Genomic DNA, 22,123 nt, shown 5'->3' with positions numbered 1-22,123 from the left:
GCACTCAACATCATTAATCATTAGGGGAATACAAACTAAAATCACAAGGTGATACCACTATGCACCTATTAAAATAGCTTAAAAAAACCCCCCAACAATATCAAGTGCTGATGGAATTGCACAGAAACTCTCATAGATTGCTGGTGGGAATGTAAAATGGTACAGCCACATTAGAAAACAGTTTGGCAGTTTCTTATAAACTTAAACATACACTTAGCAAATAACCCATCAATACTGTCCCTAGGTATTTACACAAGTAAAAGGAAAAACCTACGTTCACACAAAACCTGCCTGTGAATGTCTGGAAACTACTTAAATGTCCCTCAACTGGGAAATGGATTTAAAAACTATGGTTCACCCGTACAATGGACTATTTTTCAGCAATATAAAGGAAAAAACTACTCATATAAGCAAAAACATGTATGAATTTCAAACACATTATGCTAAGTGAAAGAAACCATACTGAAGTGTCATTTTGTTTATATAGCATGAGGAAAAAGCAAAATTAGAGAAAATAAAACTGACCAGTGGTTGACAGGAGCTGTAGACTGTGGTGGTGGCTACACTATGATACAGTTTTTAAAAATATTTATTTATTTATTTATCTATCTATTTACCTATTTATTTATTTATTTTGGCTGTGCTGGGTCTTAGTTGCTGCACGGGACTTCTTAGATGCAGCATATGAACTCTTAGTTGCGGCATGCATGTGGGATCCAGTTCCCCAACCAGGGATTGAACCTGGGCCCCCTACACTGGAAGGTGAAGTCTCACCCACTGGACCACCAGGGAAGTCCCCTATGACACATTTTGTTAAAACACAAACTATACACATTTAAAATGGGTAAATTTCACCTATAATGGAAAATAATCTGAAAAAGAATATTTATATGTATAACTGAATCACTTTGCTGTACACCTGAAACTAACAACACTGTAAATTAACTATTCTTCAATTTTTTTTTTTTTTTTTTTTTTTGCGGTACGCAGGCCGCTCACTGTTGTGGCCTCTCCCGTTGCAGAGCACAGGCTCCAGATGCACAGGCTCAGCGGCCATGGCTCACGGGCCCAGCCGCTCCGCGGCATGTGGGATCCTCCCGGACCCGGGCACGAACCCGCGTCCCCTGCATCGGCAGGCGGACTCTCAACCACTGCGCCACCAGGGAAGCCCCAACTATTCTTCAATTTTTAATAAATAAATAAATAAAATGGGTGAATTTCACTATATCTTAATTATACTTTAATTTTTTAAAAAAACTGAAAAAGGGTGGGAAAAGCCAGTATTTCTACATTTCCACCCTTAAAAAAAATATTTTTTAAGCATTAAAAAAGCTTAAATCCTATTCTGTAAACACACTATAGTGGTAGTTACTTGCATCTATACATGTGTTAAAATAAAAATCAATATTACTGATAGTTTTTAAAATTAAATAAAACAAAGTAAAAAACATGCATAGACAGCTCTAGAATACATACGAGGCTGATTCTAGAGGTTAACTCAGAAACCTAAGTGTCTAAGAGACAAGAGATGAGATGGAGGCCCCGTTTTTAACTGCATATTTTTTTTCTTTTGAACTTTATACTTAAATACTCTAATACTCATACCCTAATAGAAATCATAATCATTTTATGTTTACCTCTCAATATTTAAAATGAAAGCTATATGTATTTTTGAATCAATACCACTTTAAAATAGATTTTAAAATATTTCCCCAGAAATGTATTTTAAATAGTGTTGATTCAAAAATACATATAGTTATAACACAGACGTAGAGAACAAACTTATGGATACTAAGGGGGAAGGGGATGGTGGGAGGAATTGGGAGATTGGGACTGACGTATATACACTACTGATACTATGTACAAAGTAGACAACTGATGAGAGCCTCCTGTGTAGAGCAGGGAACTCTACTCAGTGCTCGTGGTGACCTACATGGGAGGGAAATCTGAGAAAGAGGGGATATATGTGTACGTATAGGTGATTCATTTTGCTGTACAGCAGAAACTAACACAACATTGTAAAGCAACTATACTCCAATAAAAAGTAATTTTAAAAAATGTTTAAATAAATAAATATAGTTATGCATTATGCTGCATTACTTTGTGACTTTTTTCCCAGAAGGAAAAGGTAAGAGGGGGAACACTGGGAGAAGAATATCACATTTTCCACAGCTATTACAAATTTAAATTGCAGATGATATTCACGGTAACACTTCTTTTATATTTTAAAAAGTAGAAACTAATGTCCAACAGGGGAAGAGCTTAATACTATTTTATTAATGCAACAATTAGGGAGTCATCACAAAAGTTTTAAAACTATATAGAAATATGTTAATTTGAAATTAAATGGAAGGGGGAAAAAATCAAAAAGACTGTGTAAGACTATGTGGACAAGAATTAAGCAGTGTTAAGCAAATGTGACAGGAGCTGGTAAGTATACCTGAAGAAAAACATCTAAAATTTAGTTTTTTGTTTTTTTGTTTTTGTTTTTTTTTGTGGTATGCGGGCCTCTCACTGTTGTGGCCTCTCCCGTTGCAGAGCACAGGCTCTGTACGCGCAGGCTCAGTGGCCATGGCTCACGGGCCTAGCTGCTCCGCAGCATGTGGGATCTTCCGGGACCGGGGCACGAACCCGTGTCCCCTGCATCGGCAGGCGGACTCTCAACCACTGCGCCACCAGGGAAGCCCTAAGTCCTATTTTTATTACTAATTTGCTGTTTGATCTCATACAAATCATGTTATAGTTCTCATCCATTCTGTACTCATTTATAAAATGAATTTGAACTAGACACTCTTTTATGTTGTTTCTTGGTCTAAAATTCCACGAATTTGCAGATTTAAACTGAATTAAATGTACCCTATAGAAAAAAAAGGCTGACATTTAAAATTTGTTACTACAAAAACATAATTACCATCAATTTTCACAAAAGCAAAATGTTAACCACAAAGCCAATAATCCTTGGTGGTGAAGCATAAAACATCTTTCATCTACCACCAAAATAAACGTGATGACATGAAAATCAAGTAAAAGCTAGCAATAATCTAGGTGACCCTGGGTTTGGTATTGACTTTCTACATACTACACCAAAGGCATGATACATGAAAGAAATAATTTATAAGTTTGGACTTTATTAAAATGTGTAACTTCTGCTCTGTGAAAGACACTGTCAAGAGAATAAGAAGACAAGGCACAAATCAGGACAAAATATCTGCAAAAAAAACACATCTGATAAAGGGCTATTATCCAAAATATACAAAGAACTCAAACAATAAGAAAACAACTCAATTAAAAACTGAGCAAAATATCTAAACTGATACCTCACAAAAGAAAATATACATATAGCAAATAATATATGAAAAGATGCTCAACATCTTATTTCGTTAGGGAATTTCAAGTTAAAATGAAATACCACTACATATTAGAATGGCTAACATCCAAGACACTGAAAACACCAAATGCTAGAAAGGATGTGGGAGCAACAGGAATTCTCATTCACTGCTGGTGGGAAAGCAAAATAATACTCTGGAAGATAGTTTGGCAGTTTCTTACAAAACTAAACATAGCCGCCTTACCACACGATCCAGCAATTGCATTCCTTGGTATCCAAATGCGTTTAAAACTTTTATCAAACAAAATCCTGCACATGACAGTTATAGTAGTTTTATTCATAATGCTATAACTTGGAAACAACCAAGATGTCAAATAGACGAACAGATTAACCGTGGTACATCCATGCAATAGAATATTATTCAGCGCTAAAAAGAAATGAACTATCAAGCCACAAAAAGATACAGAGGTATCTTGAATACATATTATTAATACTAAGTGAGAGACACCAACCTGAAAGGTTATAATACTGTTATGACTCCGAATATGTAACATTCTGGAAAAAGCAATACTATGGAAACAGTTAAACAAACAAACAAAACAAAACAAAACACTGGTTGCCAGGGGCTTAAAGGGGAAGAAGGGATAAATAGATGGAGCATAGGAAATTTTTAGGACACTGAAACTGTTCTGTATGATACTATAATGGTGGATACATGTCATTATACTACATTTGTCAAAACCACTGAACTACACCAACAGTGAACCCTAATGTAAACTACAACCTTGGTTGATAATCATTTGTCAATGTTGGTTCACCTCTTGTAACAAATGTACCACTCTGGTGGGAATTGCTGATGACAGTTGATGTGAAGGGGGGAATGGATATATGGGAACTCTGAACTTTGAGCTCAACTTTGCTGTGAATCTAAAACTGCTCTAAAAAATAAAGTCTATATTTTTTTGTAAGTAGCAACAAAAAAAGTTAATAACTTGAGTAAACCCGTAGTCAAAATTTCTAAAGCATTTCTTCAAAACAGTATGTCCATTTTAAAACCTGACTACAGGGCTTCCCTGGTGGTGCAGTGGTTGGGAGTCCGCCTGCCAATGCAGGGGACACGGGTTCAAGCCCTGGTCCAGGAGGATCCCACATGCCACGGAGCAGCTAAGCCTATGAGCCTGCGCTCTAGAGCCTGCGAGCCACAACTACTGAAGCGCACACGCCTACAGCCTGAGCTCCGCAGCAAGAGAGGCCACTGCAGTGAGAAGCCTGCGCACCACAATGAAGAGTGGCCCCCGCTCACCGCAACTAGAGAAAGCTGCACGCAGCAACGGGGACCCAACACAGCCAAAAATAAATAATAAATAAATAAATTTATTTAAAAAAAAAAACTGACTACAAAATTGTAAAACTGATAACAATGATTACCTCTAAGAAATGAAATGGAGAATGCAGCACTTTCACTTTTTACTTTGTTACAATGTAGCCTGAACTTTTAAACAGTATCCACTTTTATATTTGTACTACTTGTTCTGTTTTCGTTTTGGGGGTTTGGTTTTTTTTTGCTTTTTTAGAACTTTTTAATTGTTTTATTAACTTTACATTTTTCCAGGAGAATGGGTGAAACTGTACTGTTGACAGAAAAACTTAGATTGGGTGCCAAGGCAATCTCTAATTAGAAGCTGGTAACACCTGACACATGGAAATATAAGGTTCACAGCAAACGGATCAGTAAAGGCATATCAGGAAAATGAAAGGAAAAAGAAAACAACATTGGGAATCACAGTATTAATCTCAAGGGAAATGGCAGGAGTCAAGGCATAAGGCAAAATTCATCATGATGGTCATGGTGATTAGAGATCTCCCCTACAAGTATACAAAGACAATTCCTCAACTGCAGCTCCCTAAGTTTTCTCCTGATTTCTCTCATCCCGTCCATTCACATTTCCATCTCCACCCATCCCATCACTGACCTGTCTACTGGGTATGGCCCACTGGAAATTACAGGCAACTCGGAGAGCCTTTCCCTGTGTATTATTTCCTGCTGGCTGGTGGCCTTCGCCCCCTCCCAAAGCGGGGGTCTTCCTCTCCATTCTGCATGGGCTGCTCCATTTCTTCATTTTCCTAGGCCTATCCTTGCTGTCTCTTGCTTCTCCGATTCTCGCCACGAGTGCACTACCGCAACACTTATACCCACAGACCTGCTCCACTTTCCCTGGAGGGATGAAGGCTGCTTTGCTCTGCAACTCCCAGTCATGTGAGGGCACCACGTCACCGCCAAGCTCACCCCCCAACTCCTGTAGCCAGTGCAGCAGGAGTGCACCCCTCCTGCCTCAAGCACACACACAGAAAACTCCCTGTATTACTGTTTTTAATAATACATTTTAATAAAGGGGGCACAATGTTCTAAAAAATTAAAGACGTTATTAGCACAAAGCTTCCTTACCTGTGACAAGAGGCTATTGGACTACATGTGTCTAGGAATAAGATTAAAGTTCTACCTACAAGTTGAGTCTAACAGAATGTCTGGGAAAAAGTATTTTACAAAAAACACCCCATTAAGGGCATAATTTGAACAGTGCAAATCACCTTTTTTTTTTTTTTTTTTTTCCCGGCCACACCACGCAGCTTGTGGGATCTTAGTTCCCTGACCAGGGATTGAACGCAGGCCACCACAATGAAAGCACTGAGTCCTAACCACTGGACAACCAGGGAATCCCACAAATCACCTTCAAAAGACTGAAAAAATTAGGGGACAAGGGCAAGGATGTGGAAATACTGAGTCCTTACAACAGTTAAAAAATCATCTTGTATAAACAAGCCTCTTCTCTCTTTATTTACATAAAAGGACATGTTATTCTAACCCAACACGTAATATTCACTAATTTTTTGTCATCTACTAGGAAGTGTTCTGGCACAGGACACATAGATAAAGAAAGAGTGCCTGGACTTAAGGAATATGCCTTATGGAGAAGGAAATAGCTCAACAGTGAATTACAATATGGTTAAGTGCCATAACAGAGATGTAAATGAAGAGCTGGGGGAGCACAGACTAGGAGTATCAAGCAAGACTTCAAAGCGGAAGGGGGCTGGATCATAGCCAGGTGCAGGTGGAGTGTGGAGACTCTTCTACTCTTCTACTGAAAAGTATAAGGCTGGCTTTGTAGAGCACAGGATTTATTCTCTGATCTATGATTTACGCTATATGCAGCTAGTGGAGGTCTTTAAGAAAGAGAGTAGTATAGTAAGATTTGCTTTTTAAAACTGTTCATTAAGTTTTTTTAAGGAAGTGGGGAGGAGGACCAAATATACAGAAAACAAAGGGGGAGCTGGAAAAGATCAAAGACAATGGAGATTTGGAGGGAATTGCCTTGAAGACTAGATAGCTCCTTCCTCAAAGAAGAGTTAAGAAGGACTATATTTTTGTTGGGCATGAAGGTGGTCAAAGAAGATATATGAAACTCTTCCTTTTTCTTTAGCAAAGGAAGCAAGCAGTCCCTTGTTTCCCCCGAAACAGATCATTTAAAGCAAATCTTTCTTACCTATAGGAACAACGTTAAATTTTGGATCCATGCTCCTAATGAAGGCTTTTATATCAAGTAAGTCATAAATTTATCTAACAATGCCCCAAACACAAATGTACAAGTCAAAGGGTTTGCTTTAGAAGATTAAACAAATATACAATAAACATAAGCATAGGGCCCCACTGAGCTAGAGAATATATATAGGTACTTATGATAAATTGAAATACTTATTAAGTATTAATTACTCAAAATTAATGACAATTATAACATTAACTAAATTTTTGCTCAATGTCAAGAAGAGTCTAAGGAGCCATGACAACTAAATGTAATGTGATATCCTGTATGGGATCCTGGAATAGAAAAAGGACATTAGGGGAATACTAAGGATATCTGAATAAAGTTAATAATAATGTATTAAGGGACTTCCCTGGCAGTCCAGTGGTTAAGACTCCACGCTTCCAATGCAGGGGGGTGCGGGTTCGTTCCCTGGTCAGGGAACTAAGATCCCACATGCCTCTTGGTGAGGCCAAATGCTACTACTACTACTACTACTACTACTACTACTACTACTACTACTATATCAATATTGGCTCTTTAGTACAAATATGCCATACTAATGTAAAATGTTAACAGCAGGGGAAAATGGGCACAAAGTATATGAGGTGTTATGTGTATATATATGAACTCTGTACTATCTTAGCAATCTTTCTGTAAATCTAAAACTGTACTAAAATAAAAGGTTTATTTAAAAAAAAAAGTTTTGGGAAGGGTCAATACCACTCCATACACACAGACACGTACAGCTTCTTTTAGTTTTATAAAATACCTTTAGAAACCTCATCCTAAGGTTATTAGGATAAGCTCGTAAGATACTCAATACAGGATCTGGGAATCAGCTGAATTTAGGGGATTTTTTTTTTTTTATCATCACTATTTTACAAACAAGAGAACTGATACATAAACGGATACAGAGATTGTCACAAATTCACAAAGGCTTCTGATTCTTAGTCTCATATTCCTTCCACTACATTCCCATACAAAGCCCAAAGATTTAAAAAAATAACCTTGCCTCCATAATTCTGAAATAATATTCCCTATAGAAAGCAGAGTTAGTCAAAACCTAGTTATCAATATATAAAAGAGATAACTAATAAGAACCTGCTGTATAGCACAGGGAACTCTACTCAATACTCTGTAAGGGCCTATATAGGAAAAGAATCTTTAAAAAAAGAAAAGTGGATATATGTATATGTATAGTTGTACATCTGAAACTAACACAACATTGTAAATCAACTATACTCCAAATAAAAATTAAAAAACAAAAACAAAAACCTAGTTATCACAAAAGACACGGAAAGACTGAGGATGTGTTATACATTAGAGGAGACAAGAATAGCTAAATGTAATCAATGTGGAATCCTGGATGGGATTCTGGAACAGAAAAAGGACATCAGTAGAAAAAGTAGTAAAATTCAAATAAGCTCTATGGTTTAGTTAATATTATTTTACCAATGTTAATTTCCTAGTTTTGATAATTATATTATGGTTATTGTACAAATACTATAGCAGGAGAAGTTGGGTGAGTGATATACCAAAACCCTCTATACTATTTTTGGGACCATTCCATATGTCTAAAATAAGTTTAAAATAAATTAGTTTAAAATAAAAACAAAAATCTTTTAGTTATTATTATTATTGAAAGCATATTATTATGAGAAAACAATTAGAGTGCTGAAAAATGTGCTTGCATGCTACCGTTGGAAAGGTAGAATGGAGAATGCTTGTATATATTAAGTAACTCTGAAAGAACCCACATATAATTGGAAATAGTGGTTGTCTTTGAGGTTAAGCGGTTTAACTTTTCACTCTGAATCCTTTTGTCCCTTCTGAATGTCGTTACTAGAAAAGCAAAATGAAGAACAAAGGAAGGGATATAAAAAGTGATTTCAAACTCCCAGGGCACAAACTATGATAGTAGTAGCAATGATGATGATGATGATGATGATGATAATGATATTTTATTTCTTGCCTCTCTCCCCCACAAAAATTTTTTTCAAGTCATTCAGATGAACTAAGATCCTTCTTTCCAAAAATAGTCTATAGCATCCGATTATCTGAAGACCTCAACAGGGATTTGAAGAGAAGTAATTTTTTCTGCTTTACCCTGCTTTCAAAACCACATTTAGATCTCTCAAATCCCGTTAGAGGTAAAATGATCGTATCATACAAACCAGGGCACTCTGAGAGTAAAAGGGAGTGCTAATCGTTATTAATTAGCCAGGACAAGAAGCATAAACCAAACACTGGGTCACCCTAGTGAAAATTCACAGATCCTATGTTAGAGCATTCTTAAAATTTGGTTTCAATGATGACTGCTTTGAACACTTATTCCATTGTCTAAATCAACTCTTCCTTTCTAAATATTACCTGCTTTCAGAATTCAAATATAGTTTTTCATTTATGCTGATCAGAAATGTAAGTTCAAAAAGATCAGACACGCACACACCAAAAAATGTGTCAAAGATTTTTAAATGCACACACATGTATACATACACCCAGTTGACTTTCTTTCAACTGCTTCTTCTCTCAAAAAAGTATCAACTTGTGGTAGGTCTAACTACAAATGAATAGAAACTGACCTGCGTGTCATTAAAGTACATGGTAGCTCTAGTTCCTTACAGGTCAAGGATTCTGCTTCCAAGCACAGGACAAATGTGGAAACTTCTCATTACAAATTTAGCTGTAGTGATCATTTAAATATAAATAGAGACAGGGGTTGCCCTAAATTTATCCATATAAATAATCTTGTTTTTTGCTAACCAGTGCTAATTTCGGAATCCACATAATCCCACAGCTGTACCTTTTCCAGTGGTTAACTATATGGTAATTAATAGGGAAAACAAGAGCTAAAGAAAAGTGTGGGACAATTCTTTAAGGATCACAACAAACAGCCCATAATTTCAAATAGCAAAACACAATATTTAAGACCCTAAAGAGGTGAGTCTCTTCCATATTCCTATGACTATTAAAATTTAATACCATTTCTTAAAAAAAAAAAGAAAAACATTACTCACAAAGTCGGCAGATCCAAAGTTCTGATCTGAATAGTCAAATCAATCATTAACACAAGGATTATACAGACTGAGATTTTAAATCCTGTCTGGCTTTTCCTATCTAGACTACGTATGAGCCAAGTTTAAAAGTTTTATCTTTGGCAGTTTATTGTACCACTCATGCCAACCCTATCTTAGCACCTGGCTCTGGCTATTTAGCTGCATACTGTAGATGTTCCTGTCTCTCTGCTCCAAATCTCCCCAACCAAAATTTATCTTTTGTACTGTATTTACCATTAGCCCCTTAGAGATTGTCTAATGTCTCCAAGTGTATATATTAATCACAGTCCTACATCACAACTCAAATAACATACTTGTTTATAATCTGGACTTTCTAAATACAAAACGTATAATGATGCTGATTCCACCTGCCATGGACCAAAAATAGTTTTGTTTAGCAGACAGAGCCATACAGAACAGCTTCATATTTCATCTATGAATAAAAACAGTCCTCCTCTGTCAACAAATAAATATGAGAATTCATGTCTGTCTCCCTCTGCCCTACTCATTCCAAATAAACTAATTCTAGTATTATCTTAATTCAGAAAGAAAATGTCTCAGGATGAAAAACCTATCCAAAAAGAAATGGACATTCTGGGATTTCTCTGGCAGTCCAGTGGTTAGGACTCCATGCTTTCGCTGCTAAGGGCCCGGGTTCTATCACTGGTTGGGGAGCTAAAATCCCACAAGCCGCTTGGTCAGAAAAAAAAAAAAAAAAAAAAGGACATTCTGGGGGATTATTGTTTTTTTATTAGTATATTTAAAATTTATTTCAATTTAGAAAGTAGACAGAAACACCATTGTGGTCAATTCCTCAAAAACCCCAGTTCTTCACTACTGTTTTCTTAATGATATAGTCTGATTTCCAGTGCCTTCCAGTATATTATCGTAAAGCCAAAGATCTCTGAAGTCAGAGACACCAGAAATCAAATCATTACTGTCTGCTAGCTGTATAACCTTGGGCAGATTACCAAACCACTCTCTGGGTTTAGGCCTGTTTCCCCAGCTGTAAATTCCAGATGATCACACTACAGTATTACTGCATAGGTTTTGAGATTTAAAGAGTTACAAAATAATGAATTATTATTTTAAGGCACTGTTGAGGCCAGTCAGTAACCCAGAAGAATAAATTCACTTATAAAACTTAACTCTATGTAATCTGGTAGGAAAGATAACTGGCTAAATCATCTCAGTAAATATCTAAGAACTTGAAAACACATTACACTGAGTCAAGGGTATAAGCATATCACACACTCATCTAAAAATACACGTACATCTGTTTGACATATCAAATTTTCTGGATAATTTGACTAGAACAAGAAAGGACTGGTTTCCAAAAACTCATTACACTGAAAAATTAGGAACTTTTTAAAACCGCATAGGAGAAGTCGACCTCTTTCAGAAATGCAGGCAAAGTCAGTAAACCATTTTTGAGGCATTCAAAAAGATATGGAGACAATAGTTAAGAAGTCCTCTGAGGGGCTTCCCTGGTGGCGCAGTGGTTAAGAATCCACCTGCCAATGCAGGGGACACGGGTTCGAGCCCTGGTCCGGGAAAATCCCACGTGCCTCGGAGCAACTAAGCCCATGCGCCACAACTACTGAGCCTGCGTGGCACAACTACTGAAGCCCACGCGCAGCAATGGAGACCCAACGCAGCCAAAGATAGACATAAATAGATAGAAAAAATAAATTAATTAATTTAAAAAAAAGAAGTCCTCTGAGACCCATAGCAATGCTTATTATTTTTCACCACTGGCTGGTATGATAAATGTCTATCTATTTAGACGTTTGACAAAAATTCTGCACTAGTCCAAGGAAAAACAATGTGTATGTACAATGTGTCACACAAAAGGAAACTCACAACTAAAAGATTGCTGAAATTATATACAATATAAAATAAAGTGAGATTATAACTCTCCGTAAGACAACCTCCACACTTGAAATATCCTTCAACTGGCTTTAGGATGTTACAGAACTAACAGGTCAACCTAGATAATCCACAGCACAGCAGGAAGCTGAGCCACCAAGTCTGGACATTCTTCTTAGACTCTATGAAGTCTTTCCTTCCTACATACATGCCTCTACTTAACCATTAATTCAAATACCTGAGCAACCTGTAGGTGCCAGACCCTGACTCAATACTAGAAAAATGAATAAAACAAGAAAGACTGCATTCAAGGAGTTCCACGTCCAGGGAGATGAGATAAATTATAAGTATTATAATAAGTATTACAAAGTATACTGTAGGAGAAATAAAACAACACAGTGGTTAAAGGCTGAGACTGGTCCAAACTACTTGAAACCTACTTCTTCGACTCACTAGCTGTGTGAAGTGGGTAAGTTTTTCTTTTGTAAAATGGGGATAAAAATAAAACCCACCTTACCAGGGGATTACATAATATAATAATGCATACCACAGTACCTAACAGAGAGCACTCTGTACTGTTAGCTACTACTATTACTAATAAAAGTGTTGTTACTGAAATATGACCAAAGTGCTGTGGGAGCACAGAAAACGAAGCAACTAACTCTGCCTAGGGAAGACGACAGAGACAACAGCAAACTGAGTCTTGAAGAATGAGTAGTAAGGGGACTTCCCTGGTGGCGTGGTGGATAAGACTCCCTGCTCCCAATGCAGGGGGCCTGAGTTCAATCCCTGCTCAGGGAACTAGATCCCACACGCATGCTGCAACTAAGGAACCTGCCTGCCGAAACTAAGACCTGGTGCAACCAAATAAATAAATAAATAAATAAATATTTTTTTTAAAAAAAAGAAGGAGTAGTAGGAATTCCAGGCAGGTAAGAGCATATGCAAAAACAAAAAACAATGAAAGAGCCTAGCATGTCCAGATAATAACATAAACTACAAAATGGCAGGACAGGACAATGAGGGGGAAGAAAAGAAATACACCTGTTACAATGGCACCAGATGCTTAAGAGTCTTAGAAACCAAGTTAGTGCGTTTGTATCTTATACTTGAAACAATCAGGAAAGACAGGAAAAGTCATATTTTAGGAGAAAACAAGGTTCAAAACTGAGTTTACTGTGTGGCCTCAATTTCTCAGTTTTCTCTTACGTAAAATGAAGGATACCACCACCTGGTTTGGATGGTTACTTAGATTAGATAAATATCTCCAAAACGCCTTGGCACGAGGCCTGGCATGTAAAACTACTCAAAAAATAGTAGCTGACAGTAGCATCATTAGATTCCACAGCAGTCAACTTTTGATGCTATAATGGTCATGGATAAGTTTCTGGTACCCTAATTTGACAGTACCCAGTAGAAGTACCACTCTTCTCTGCCATCTACTCTTTTACTGGAACAAATTAACAAAATGGACTAATTTTTTAAAAATCTTATTTTCTTATCTTTTTATGATGCTGTGCTAACAAACAGGCACTCCATAAATGTTTGGGAAATGGAATGGAATTTCTGGTAGGCCTATAAACAGCAAAAAGGCAAGCAAGAAGTCATGAAGAACCAATTAAGCTGAGATGGTTCTGGGAAAAAAAATATTTAATGATAAGCATACCAACTATTTCCTACCAGTTAGTTAACTGGTAGAAAATGCTGCTATGTATTAAAGAGAAACAATGCTTTGCATAATGTAGACAATACCAACACTCATCTCCTCAAAAAGAGGCCAAACTATGTACCACAGCAGAAAGAATGCTACAAAAGAAATCAGAAGATTAAAGTTCAAAACTCAGCTCTGTACTAGGCAAATACTTAATTTATCTTCAGTTTCTTCATCTATGAAAGACTTACTACCTATACTACTTATCTTGCTGAGTTACTGGGAGAATTAGACAAGAATGTATACAAGGGCACTTATTAAACCATGACTATGCAACTACACAATATTACCATTCTAATATCCAGGTTAGATGATTTTACAACACCCTGGTGCCTCAGTTCCCTAACTTCCTTTCCTATAATGATCTTGACCTCCATTCTACCTTAGCCATTTCACTCTCATGGTCATTACTAATAATTTCAACCCTTCCATAATCTCTACTTCAAACACTGTGCTCTCCAACCACAACCTTCTGTCCTTCCAGCTCATTCCCTCTAGTACCTCCACTCCAACAATTCTTAAACCCCATCAGAACCTACAATCCATTGATCCAACTTTTTTCTCTACCCTCCACCCCAAAAGTCCTCACTTATCTCTCTGCCACGCTTAAAATCACATAGCCCTTGTATACGCCCTCTACTCCCTTGCCCCCACTCACATTAATTTTGGTTAATGGAGACTGGTTATCACAGCTTTAACTGTATGTAAAGCATATCTAACACAACTGTATCTAAATCAATCTTCCTATGTCTATTCCCCTGCTTAAACAACACCTTAAATAGCCAGTACATGCCTGGCTACAGCATTAAAATAAAACTTACTTTTGTATCCCCAGCTTTCACTTTTCCCCTATTCCCAATGTTTTATTCATTGTCCTACAAAAAACAATTCTGCTAGTTCCACTTCTATACTTTTACCCTATTTTCTCCAACTGAATGCCTCCCATTCTTTTCCTTTGCAAGGATGCAAACCCATCTTTCAAGACCCAGTTTAAATGCTAATTTCTTCATAAAGGCACACCTAATTATTCCATTTTAAGGGCTCTCTCTTTTCCTTAGGGTTTTGCATTTATTGACTATAATACTATTCATCTGATAATCATGCTAGTCTTGTGTGTAATAAACTTAATATTATTACTTTTGTTATCTCTCCAGCTAAAACAATAGCTCCTTGAAAAACACCACTTCTTTTTTTTTTTTTTAACACCACTTCTTAACCAACTCCGCCACATAATCATACATACTATTCTTAGTACAACCCCTATTCAAATATTGTTTTAACAATTTTTAAAATTAGCTTATATTCTAAAAAATATTCTTGAAGTAAATAAACTCCTTTGCATCTCTTGTGCAGATGATACCCTAAAGTAGTATTAAACCAATTAAATTTTCAACCACTTTTGCCCCTTCTTTAAAACTATTCCATAATTTTACTCATAGCAACAAGAGAAATTATTGACACTACGGCATATAATCCACAAGCATCAGCTTTAGTTTCTTCTATAGTCAAGACCTAAAGTATCAAATTAATTTCTTGATTTTTTATCAGTACTGCCTATAAAGAGGGTGAAAAATTAAGCTGTTCTTCTCTCATCAACTCTGGAAAAATACTATTACATGAACCATGAGATACGAACACTAACTTTTCCAACAATCATTATTTAAAATGTCAGATACGAAACATGATTAGACTTCCCTGGCAGCGCAGTGGTTAAGAATCCACCTGCCAATGCAGGGGACACGGGTTCAAGCCCTAGTCTGGGAAGATCCCACATGCCACGGAGCAACTAAGCCCGTGCACCACAACTGCTGAAGCCCACGCGCCTAAAGTCCCTGCTCCACAACAAGAGAAGCCACCACAATGAGAAGCCCGCGCACTGCAACGAAGAGTAGCCCCAGCTTGCCGCAACTAGAGAAAGCCCCCGCGCAGCAACAAAAACCCAACACAGCCAAAAATATATAAATAAATTTATTTTTTTTTAAAAAAAAACACCATGATCAATGACTTTTCTCTATTACAACTTTAAACCTGGAGAGCTATTTTGTATTTCAGTTCTATAAAACACAGCAATAAATTGAAATTCCCTCTCGAAATCAATGTAATTGCTAAAGAGTGGCAATGATGGCAAAAAATAATTGGAACCTCACGAGATGAGAGTAAATGTAATATTACAAAGATAACTTTCTGGTTGCTTGACTGACACAAAACACAAGATTTATCTTACCCTAAGATTGTCAGTAAGAAGAAGAATTAAGGCAAGAAACAGGAAACTCGTGGTTTTGGGTCCTAACTTTAATTTCTTACTCTCTATAGCACTTACTAAAACATTATGTGCTATTAACCTATGTACAATGCCAAACCAACTTTAGCTATACTTTTTCCCCATACATTCCTAAATTAGTATAAAATACTAAGTGTATGTTAAATCCCAAAGATATCATTTTGTGTAAGAATGACAACATGGTATATTCAGCCTGAGCATATTTAATTTTTTGCACTGATTAATACAATATGCATTAAGCACATTTGGTTAGACTTCCAAGTTAAATGGACAATTCATTTCTTATAACTGGAAAATCATTACAACATCTTCTGGTATTCACTGCAATATCAAATCAATGCCTTCTTTCAGGACTTGTGGTGGTCATTTGTAATTCCTTTGGTAATTGCCATGAGTCAGCTTTCACTTAATACTAAATGGCAATGCTAATATGAAAAGAGAATGCCAGGCATAAAGTACCAAGTTGTTTCAGGAAGGAATTTGAATAGAATTCAAGAACTGGATGTCTACCTCAAGCTGGAATTCATTTTCATTAATAAAATATTAGAAACTTATTAAATCACAAGAACAAAAATGAAACCTCTACATGGGTTTCAAATCCATAATTCAAGATTTCATGAACTTCTGCTACAACTTTTCCAAAAATGGTAATCTTGACCACATCAAGAAAACAGACTGTTCTTTATTCATTTTATCATGTACCCAAATAGACTGAATTTATATGGAAATTATCTCAGCAATGAAGCAGCACAATCAGGATAGCTAATTATATACGTTAAAAAAAATTTTTAAGTCACAAACTTTAGTTCTGGTTATATAACTTAAAGACCTGAGAAAATGTGATAAAAGAATCCTTCGCAGTACTTTAATGAGAATTCTGTGACACATACAGACTAAAAGGAAGGAATACAACAGGGACACCTATTTTTCTATAATTTTGACGGCACTCAGCCTAACGATATATTTGTCTAGATCTTACTTGTTTCTTCTTGGTCTTCCATGCCTACTTTGAAAACAAATAAACAAGGGTACCATCACATGGAGCCCTATGATCACACTTCTCGCCAACCCCATCCTCCCTTCAACGCAAATTATAAGTGTCTCTATGATGTTATTCCTTAATATGCCCCACGTTTTTAAGTGCCTTTTGCCTTAAATATATACCCTCTACCCTTCAAATCACCACCAGAGAGCTTTCCTTTATGCTGACCTTTCTTTGGCCACTCTTGATCCCTTGAGAATATACTAACCAATAATTTTGCATCTGCTAATAATAATCATGCCACTTCATCATCAGTATTTTGAAATTTGTACAGCCTTGGTTCCAATCCTTTCCACCTATCATAATGTATATGGGAAACGAAACAGTAATGATTTTGCATAAGTTTCAGTCTCCCAAGCAAAGCTGACAATGATTTTCATAGCTAGTGGCATCTTTCAGATGATAGGAAACACAGGAAACAGAGATTAGAACACTTGCCCATGTGCGATCTCTGGCATGCCTGCATTAGAATGCCAACTCTATTACACAGACCCACACAGAAAATATATTAATATATTTCTATGACCTAAATATTTTAAAACTGTAAACCTCCTGACTTAATGGTCTCAATTAAGAATTATCTGAAGGTCACATCCTGGTATCATATATGAAACACAAAAAGGAATCCTACAAACATACTACATAAAAGTAATACATGACTTGCTTATTGCTGTGTACCATTATGATTACTATATAGGTTATAGGAAGTTCTTGAGTAATTTTTACATTTTTATTATCACCTTTAAGATAGTTGTTTCTCTCATTATCACTCACTGATCTATTATTGTAGCTCCTTTTCATTAGAAATCTAATGCAGAATACATTCAGAACAAGAAGAAATGAGAGGCTACTCTAAATCACCAGTCCTCTGCAGGTACACAAGCTGAAGAACATTTCCTCACTAACATTCAGCTGCATCATCGCTAATAGCTGCGCAACCACTAAATGCTAAGCAGTGTGTACACCTCATAGCTGTACATCACTGTACAAATAATACTTTCTTTAGTGAACTTGTAGTTCAAAGTGCTGAACACATCTATATTGTAAATTATACTATGTTATTTTCCATTAGTTTGTGTAACATTTCAATCTGTGAACAAGTATGCCTTAATCTGGTAAACGTAGGCAGAAGTCATGTCTCATTCAGAAATTGAGGTCAGATTCTTAAAGGAGTAGTTAAAACTCTTAAAACATTAAAAAAATAAATACATCAGCCTAAATCACAAAGACTTCCAAAGATAAAATACCACTTAAAAGGGGTACACAAAAGAATGTCTGAACTAAAACAAGTTAACAATATATCCTGTACAACAAGGTGTAACTTACTACTGTCAGGAGCCTCCCTAGAAGCCTTGGGAGACCAACGAGAAACAGATCTGCACAAAACGGAACAGAGTAAAAACTGTAATTGTATCACCTCTCTAAAAGCTCATTTATTCTTTGTGACCTATAAGTTTATCCTACACATTTGATGACTCGATTACAGTTATATAAAATACATAATTGCCAGTAGAGATAATGGTCATGGGCACAGGTTCAAAAGTCAAAAAGCCAAAGTCTGAATCCAGGTTCTGCCATTTACCAGCTGCGTATACTTGGCCAAGTTATTTAATTATCTGTGCCTGAGCTGCCTCATTTGAAAATGAGAGTAATAGTGTCTACCTCCTAGAGTTATTGTGAAGATTATGAGATAACACACATAAAGCTCATAGAATAGTACCTGTTTATTAAAATGAAGTTATCAAATGTTTTCAAACATATGTCCCTGATAATAATTACTCTTTATATTCATAAGTGCTTCAAGTGGCATACCAGTTAAGCTCCTCACTATATTATACAAGACACCTTTGAAACTTTAAGTGTTCACAAAATCTAAGAGTGAAGCCACCTCTGACTCCATACTAAATTCAAGAGACAGTATTCAAACTCCCCAAAATTTGCACTTGATGGTAAACTGGCAAAGAGTGAAATTCTAAATTATCTTGCCAAATTAAAGGCAAAGAAAATGATAATCATCTAGAACTTACCAGAGGAGGTGCACAGAAAAATTTCCAGTACTAGAAAAAGATCTGTTTAAAGCAACAGGATCTGTGCACTGTGTCTGGAAACCTACTTTGGATCTGTTTTCAAGTGTACTTACTAGCTTCACCTCATTTATCACTTAAAGCCTTAAAAGAAGGCCACAGTTAATTTTGAATAACCTGACCTTGAACAACGTTTCAGATATATTATATGCAGGAGCATCCTATTATGTCTTCTCTCCAATAACTAAATCAAATGACATCATTAATGAAAATCAATCTATATTTTCCCTTTTATTAAAACATCCAGAAAACAGTACTTTTAAGTATTTTTAAATGAATGATTTTTTTTAATGTTAGCACAATAATTTACAGAAGTTTTATTATCCTGTAATTGTCTAAAAGTTTTTCATTACCAATGCCCTATTTATCCATAATGCTGGGACATCCGAATTTTAAATACCAATATTTACCTGGCTGACCCAATACAGCAGGAATTGGGTATTCCAATATAAAAGCAGTGCATAAAATATATGTAGTATCTTCAAAGGGCTACCAAGCAACCAAAAGCAGATCTTATATAAACGCAACTACAGCATCAAAAGAGAAAGTCATCTTACTTGAAAAAGTAGAGGCTTTCTCAGTTTTTTCAGGTGACGGCATTCATACTCTGCTCCCCAGTTTTCAAAATCTTTCAAGGCCCTGCAAATCCTGTTTGTTTGACTGCTGAAATCCTGTGGTTGACAAACATTTCCCCTCAAAACTTAGTTGTCCATATTATTTATTTTCAATTTTATTAAGTGATCCTCAAATTCTCTCCTCTGAAAAGCACTTGAGGATTTCTTACCAACATGTCTCCTTAAAAAACTACCAATAAATCCCACACATCTTGCAGCCTACTCATGTTTTATGATGCTCCCTAAAACAAACAAACAAAAAATCACCTCTCCCAGGGTTCAAATGGCTAATATGAACTGATGGCTTCCAACTTCCCAGGACCTGCATTATAGCCTTAAACACCTTGAGATCCTGTGTTGTGCTGCAGCTATCAGCAGGCGCGTGATCACAAGGCTTTTCAACAGCCCCAGATCCTTCACTGCTGCAAAACTTCTCATAAGCGTTCTAGGCACTAGATTGTTAACAGTGTTGGCTTAACTGTTTTACCTGTTTATTTACCAACCCAAACATCTCGGGGAATTTAAAGCCTTCAAACTGCCTTCCGAAACCTATCCCGTGTATTCCCGTGTTACCCTGAGAAAGATCTGCAGCGGGATAATAATTTGAGCTCGGCATCCCCTGACCCAAACTGCTGTTGCCAGGATATGCGGTAGTAATGCAGTGGTTTCTTTGAGATTGAGGATGTATTTTAAACCCATCTCTACTAAATCCCTTTTAGTACCCGAAACTGCTGCGGTAACAATGCTTAACTGGAAGGTATTCGAAACAGCCGAAAGACGTGTTGTTCTAATTTGGCCTTAATTTTTTCCTCAATAATGCTTGCCACGGCAAGGACATTTTTCCATACAACGGCTGCAACTGAAGAAAGAAAAATCAAGCTTTTGGTACTAGTCATCACCTGCTTGTAGTCCATCATCAGGACGCTTCTTACAAATCTCTCGAGGTAGGATTTAGGGCTAAGCTTACATCGACCATCATCCTGTAACTTACTGTTTTCCAAGCCCATTTAATGGTCTAATGACAACAGCAACATTTACGCCCGGAGAAATCTCAATGTCTGACTAACCAAGAAGGCGTCTGATAACTAAAGCCCTCTTTCTCCGGGTGAGGATATGGAAACATAGACAATGAAAGGGATTTATCTGTTACAATGAGGAAAGAGGGGGAAGGACCCCAAGAAGGGCCGTGCGAGCAAAATCCAGGGGTTCGGGAGCCCCGGTCTCAGCAACACTCGCCCCAAGCCCGCCCTCCCACCCCAACCCAACCCGCCGTGTCCCCTGGGAGACAGCCCAGCGCCCGCAACACGCTGGGCACACCCGAGGGCAGCACAGCCCTCCTCCCACCCCCAGCAGCCAGGCTGGGGCTCCCAAACCCGCAGCCCGAACAGGCCGAGGCCGTAAACCCGGCGGCCTGAGGTAAAGAGGTAAGAGGATACGGGGTGAGAGGAGATGCGGCCTCGCCTCAAACCGGGAGGCCCCTTGAGGAATCAGAGGAGGGAGAAAAGGGAGCCGTTTCGGAAGCCGGAGCAGACCTCGGAGAGAAAGCGAGCTGGGAGCGAGGGATGAGGAGGTTCCGGCTCGGCCAGCGCCTTCCCCGGACCTCGGCGACGCCCGTGTTTACCTGAAAGTCTCGGTCCTCGTTGAAGCGGGAGAAGCGGTCCGCCATTTTGCCGCCTTCACTCCTCTCAGGACGACGCTCTCCGGTTCGCTCCTTCCCTCCCGCGACACCCGCCCCCTCGCTCCCCTCCAGTGTTCCCCGCCTCCTCCCACGCCCACCCGCGTACAGGTCAGGGAGGGAGGAAGCGAGATATGCGCGTCCCGACCGGAGCACCGCCGGCGCAGGCGCCTTTCTACCCTGGAGGCGGAACCTCCCCTCACGTCCCCGCTTCGCGCGCGACCCAGAGAGAGACCCCGGCGGCCGCGCGTGCGCACTCGCGCCAGAGGGCTGCAAACGCTTCCGGAGAGAAAGGTCACGAGAGGGCGCTGCGCTTCTAGGGCCGGATGTTTTCAACCTGCTCCCTTCTCCCCGTAGGGTATCTCTTTTTGCACTCTTGCTTGCCTGAAAACGGAGAAGCCCATCCTCTGCTTTCTTTACCAAATAGCAGCATAATGTAGTGGCTGAAAGCGCGGAATTTGGAGTCAGACTTAGTTTCGAATCCCAGGTTCACCCTGAGGATTAAACGGCGCACGAGACAGGAAAGATCCCTTCTCTCATAGGGCTTACATTCCAGTGAGGATAATCAGATAATATAATAACATAATTTTAAAAATTAACCAGTGCTACAAAAAACAAAACTGAGGGGCGGTGGTGAAAGGAACGACCTGTGAAGCAACCTTTGACCCAAGGAACAGCAAGGGGCCTGCAGCCTTGGGACAGAGAGAACCTTAGACCCAAAGGGCCAAAGACTGCTAATAATGTGGCATTTTCAAGTGATCATTTGAGAGAAGTATTTCCCAAGAGACCAAAGTTGATCCAAATGGACTACAGCTCTCTGGGCTTCAGTTTCCTTTTTAAAAATAAGGAAATTGGTAATTTATACTGCCCCTGACCCTCACT

At 38.0% G+C, this 22,123-nt stretch overlaps 1 protein-coding gene and 1 pseudogene across 8 annotated transcripts in view; both read right to left on the bottom strand.

Moving 5' to 3' along the window:
- Positions 1–21,292, bottom strand: part of GPATCH8 (G-patch domain containing 8) — a 98,409-nt gene extending 77,117 nt beyond the window's left edge. For 4 of the 8 annotated variants that reach the window (XM_060290252.1, XM_060290249.1, XM_060290254.1 and 1 more), the window contains exon 1: positions 21,188–21,253. Coding sequence is in view for 2 of the 8 variants with exons in the window: in XM_060290248.1 (XP_060146231.1) it covers positions 21,188–21,232 (45 nt within the window). In the remaining 6 variants the exon portion in view is untranslated. Of the gene's footprint in view, positions 1–21,187 lie in introns of all 8 variants that reach the window. The other 4 variants (XM_060290248.1, XM_030848979.2, XM_060290253.1 and 1 more) reach the window with 2 other exon arrangements.
- LOC132594176 (protein BEX3-like) lies at positions 5,047–5,440 on the bottom strand (annotated as a pseudogene).
- Positions 21,293–22,123: the final 831 nt, after the last annotated feature.

Source organism: Globicephala melas, chromosome 20 (assembly GCF_963455315.2).
Source record: "Globicephala melas chromosome 20, mGloMel1.2, whole genome shotgun sequence".
In the NCBI taxonomy this organism is placed as follows: Eukaryota; Metazoa; Chordata; class Mammalia; order Artiodactyla; family Delphinidae; genus Globicephala; species Globicephala melas.
Note: the sequence above shows the minus strand (reverse complement) of the source record. Positions and strands in the feature narration are given on the sequence as shown.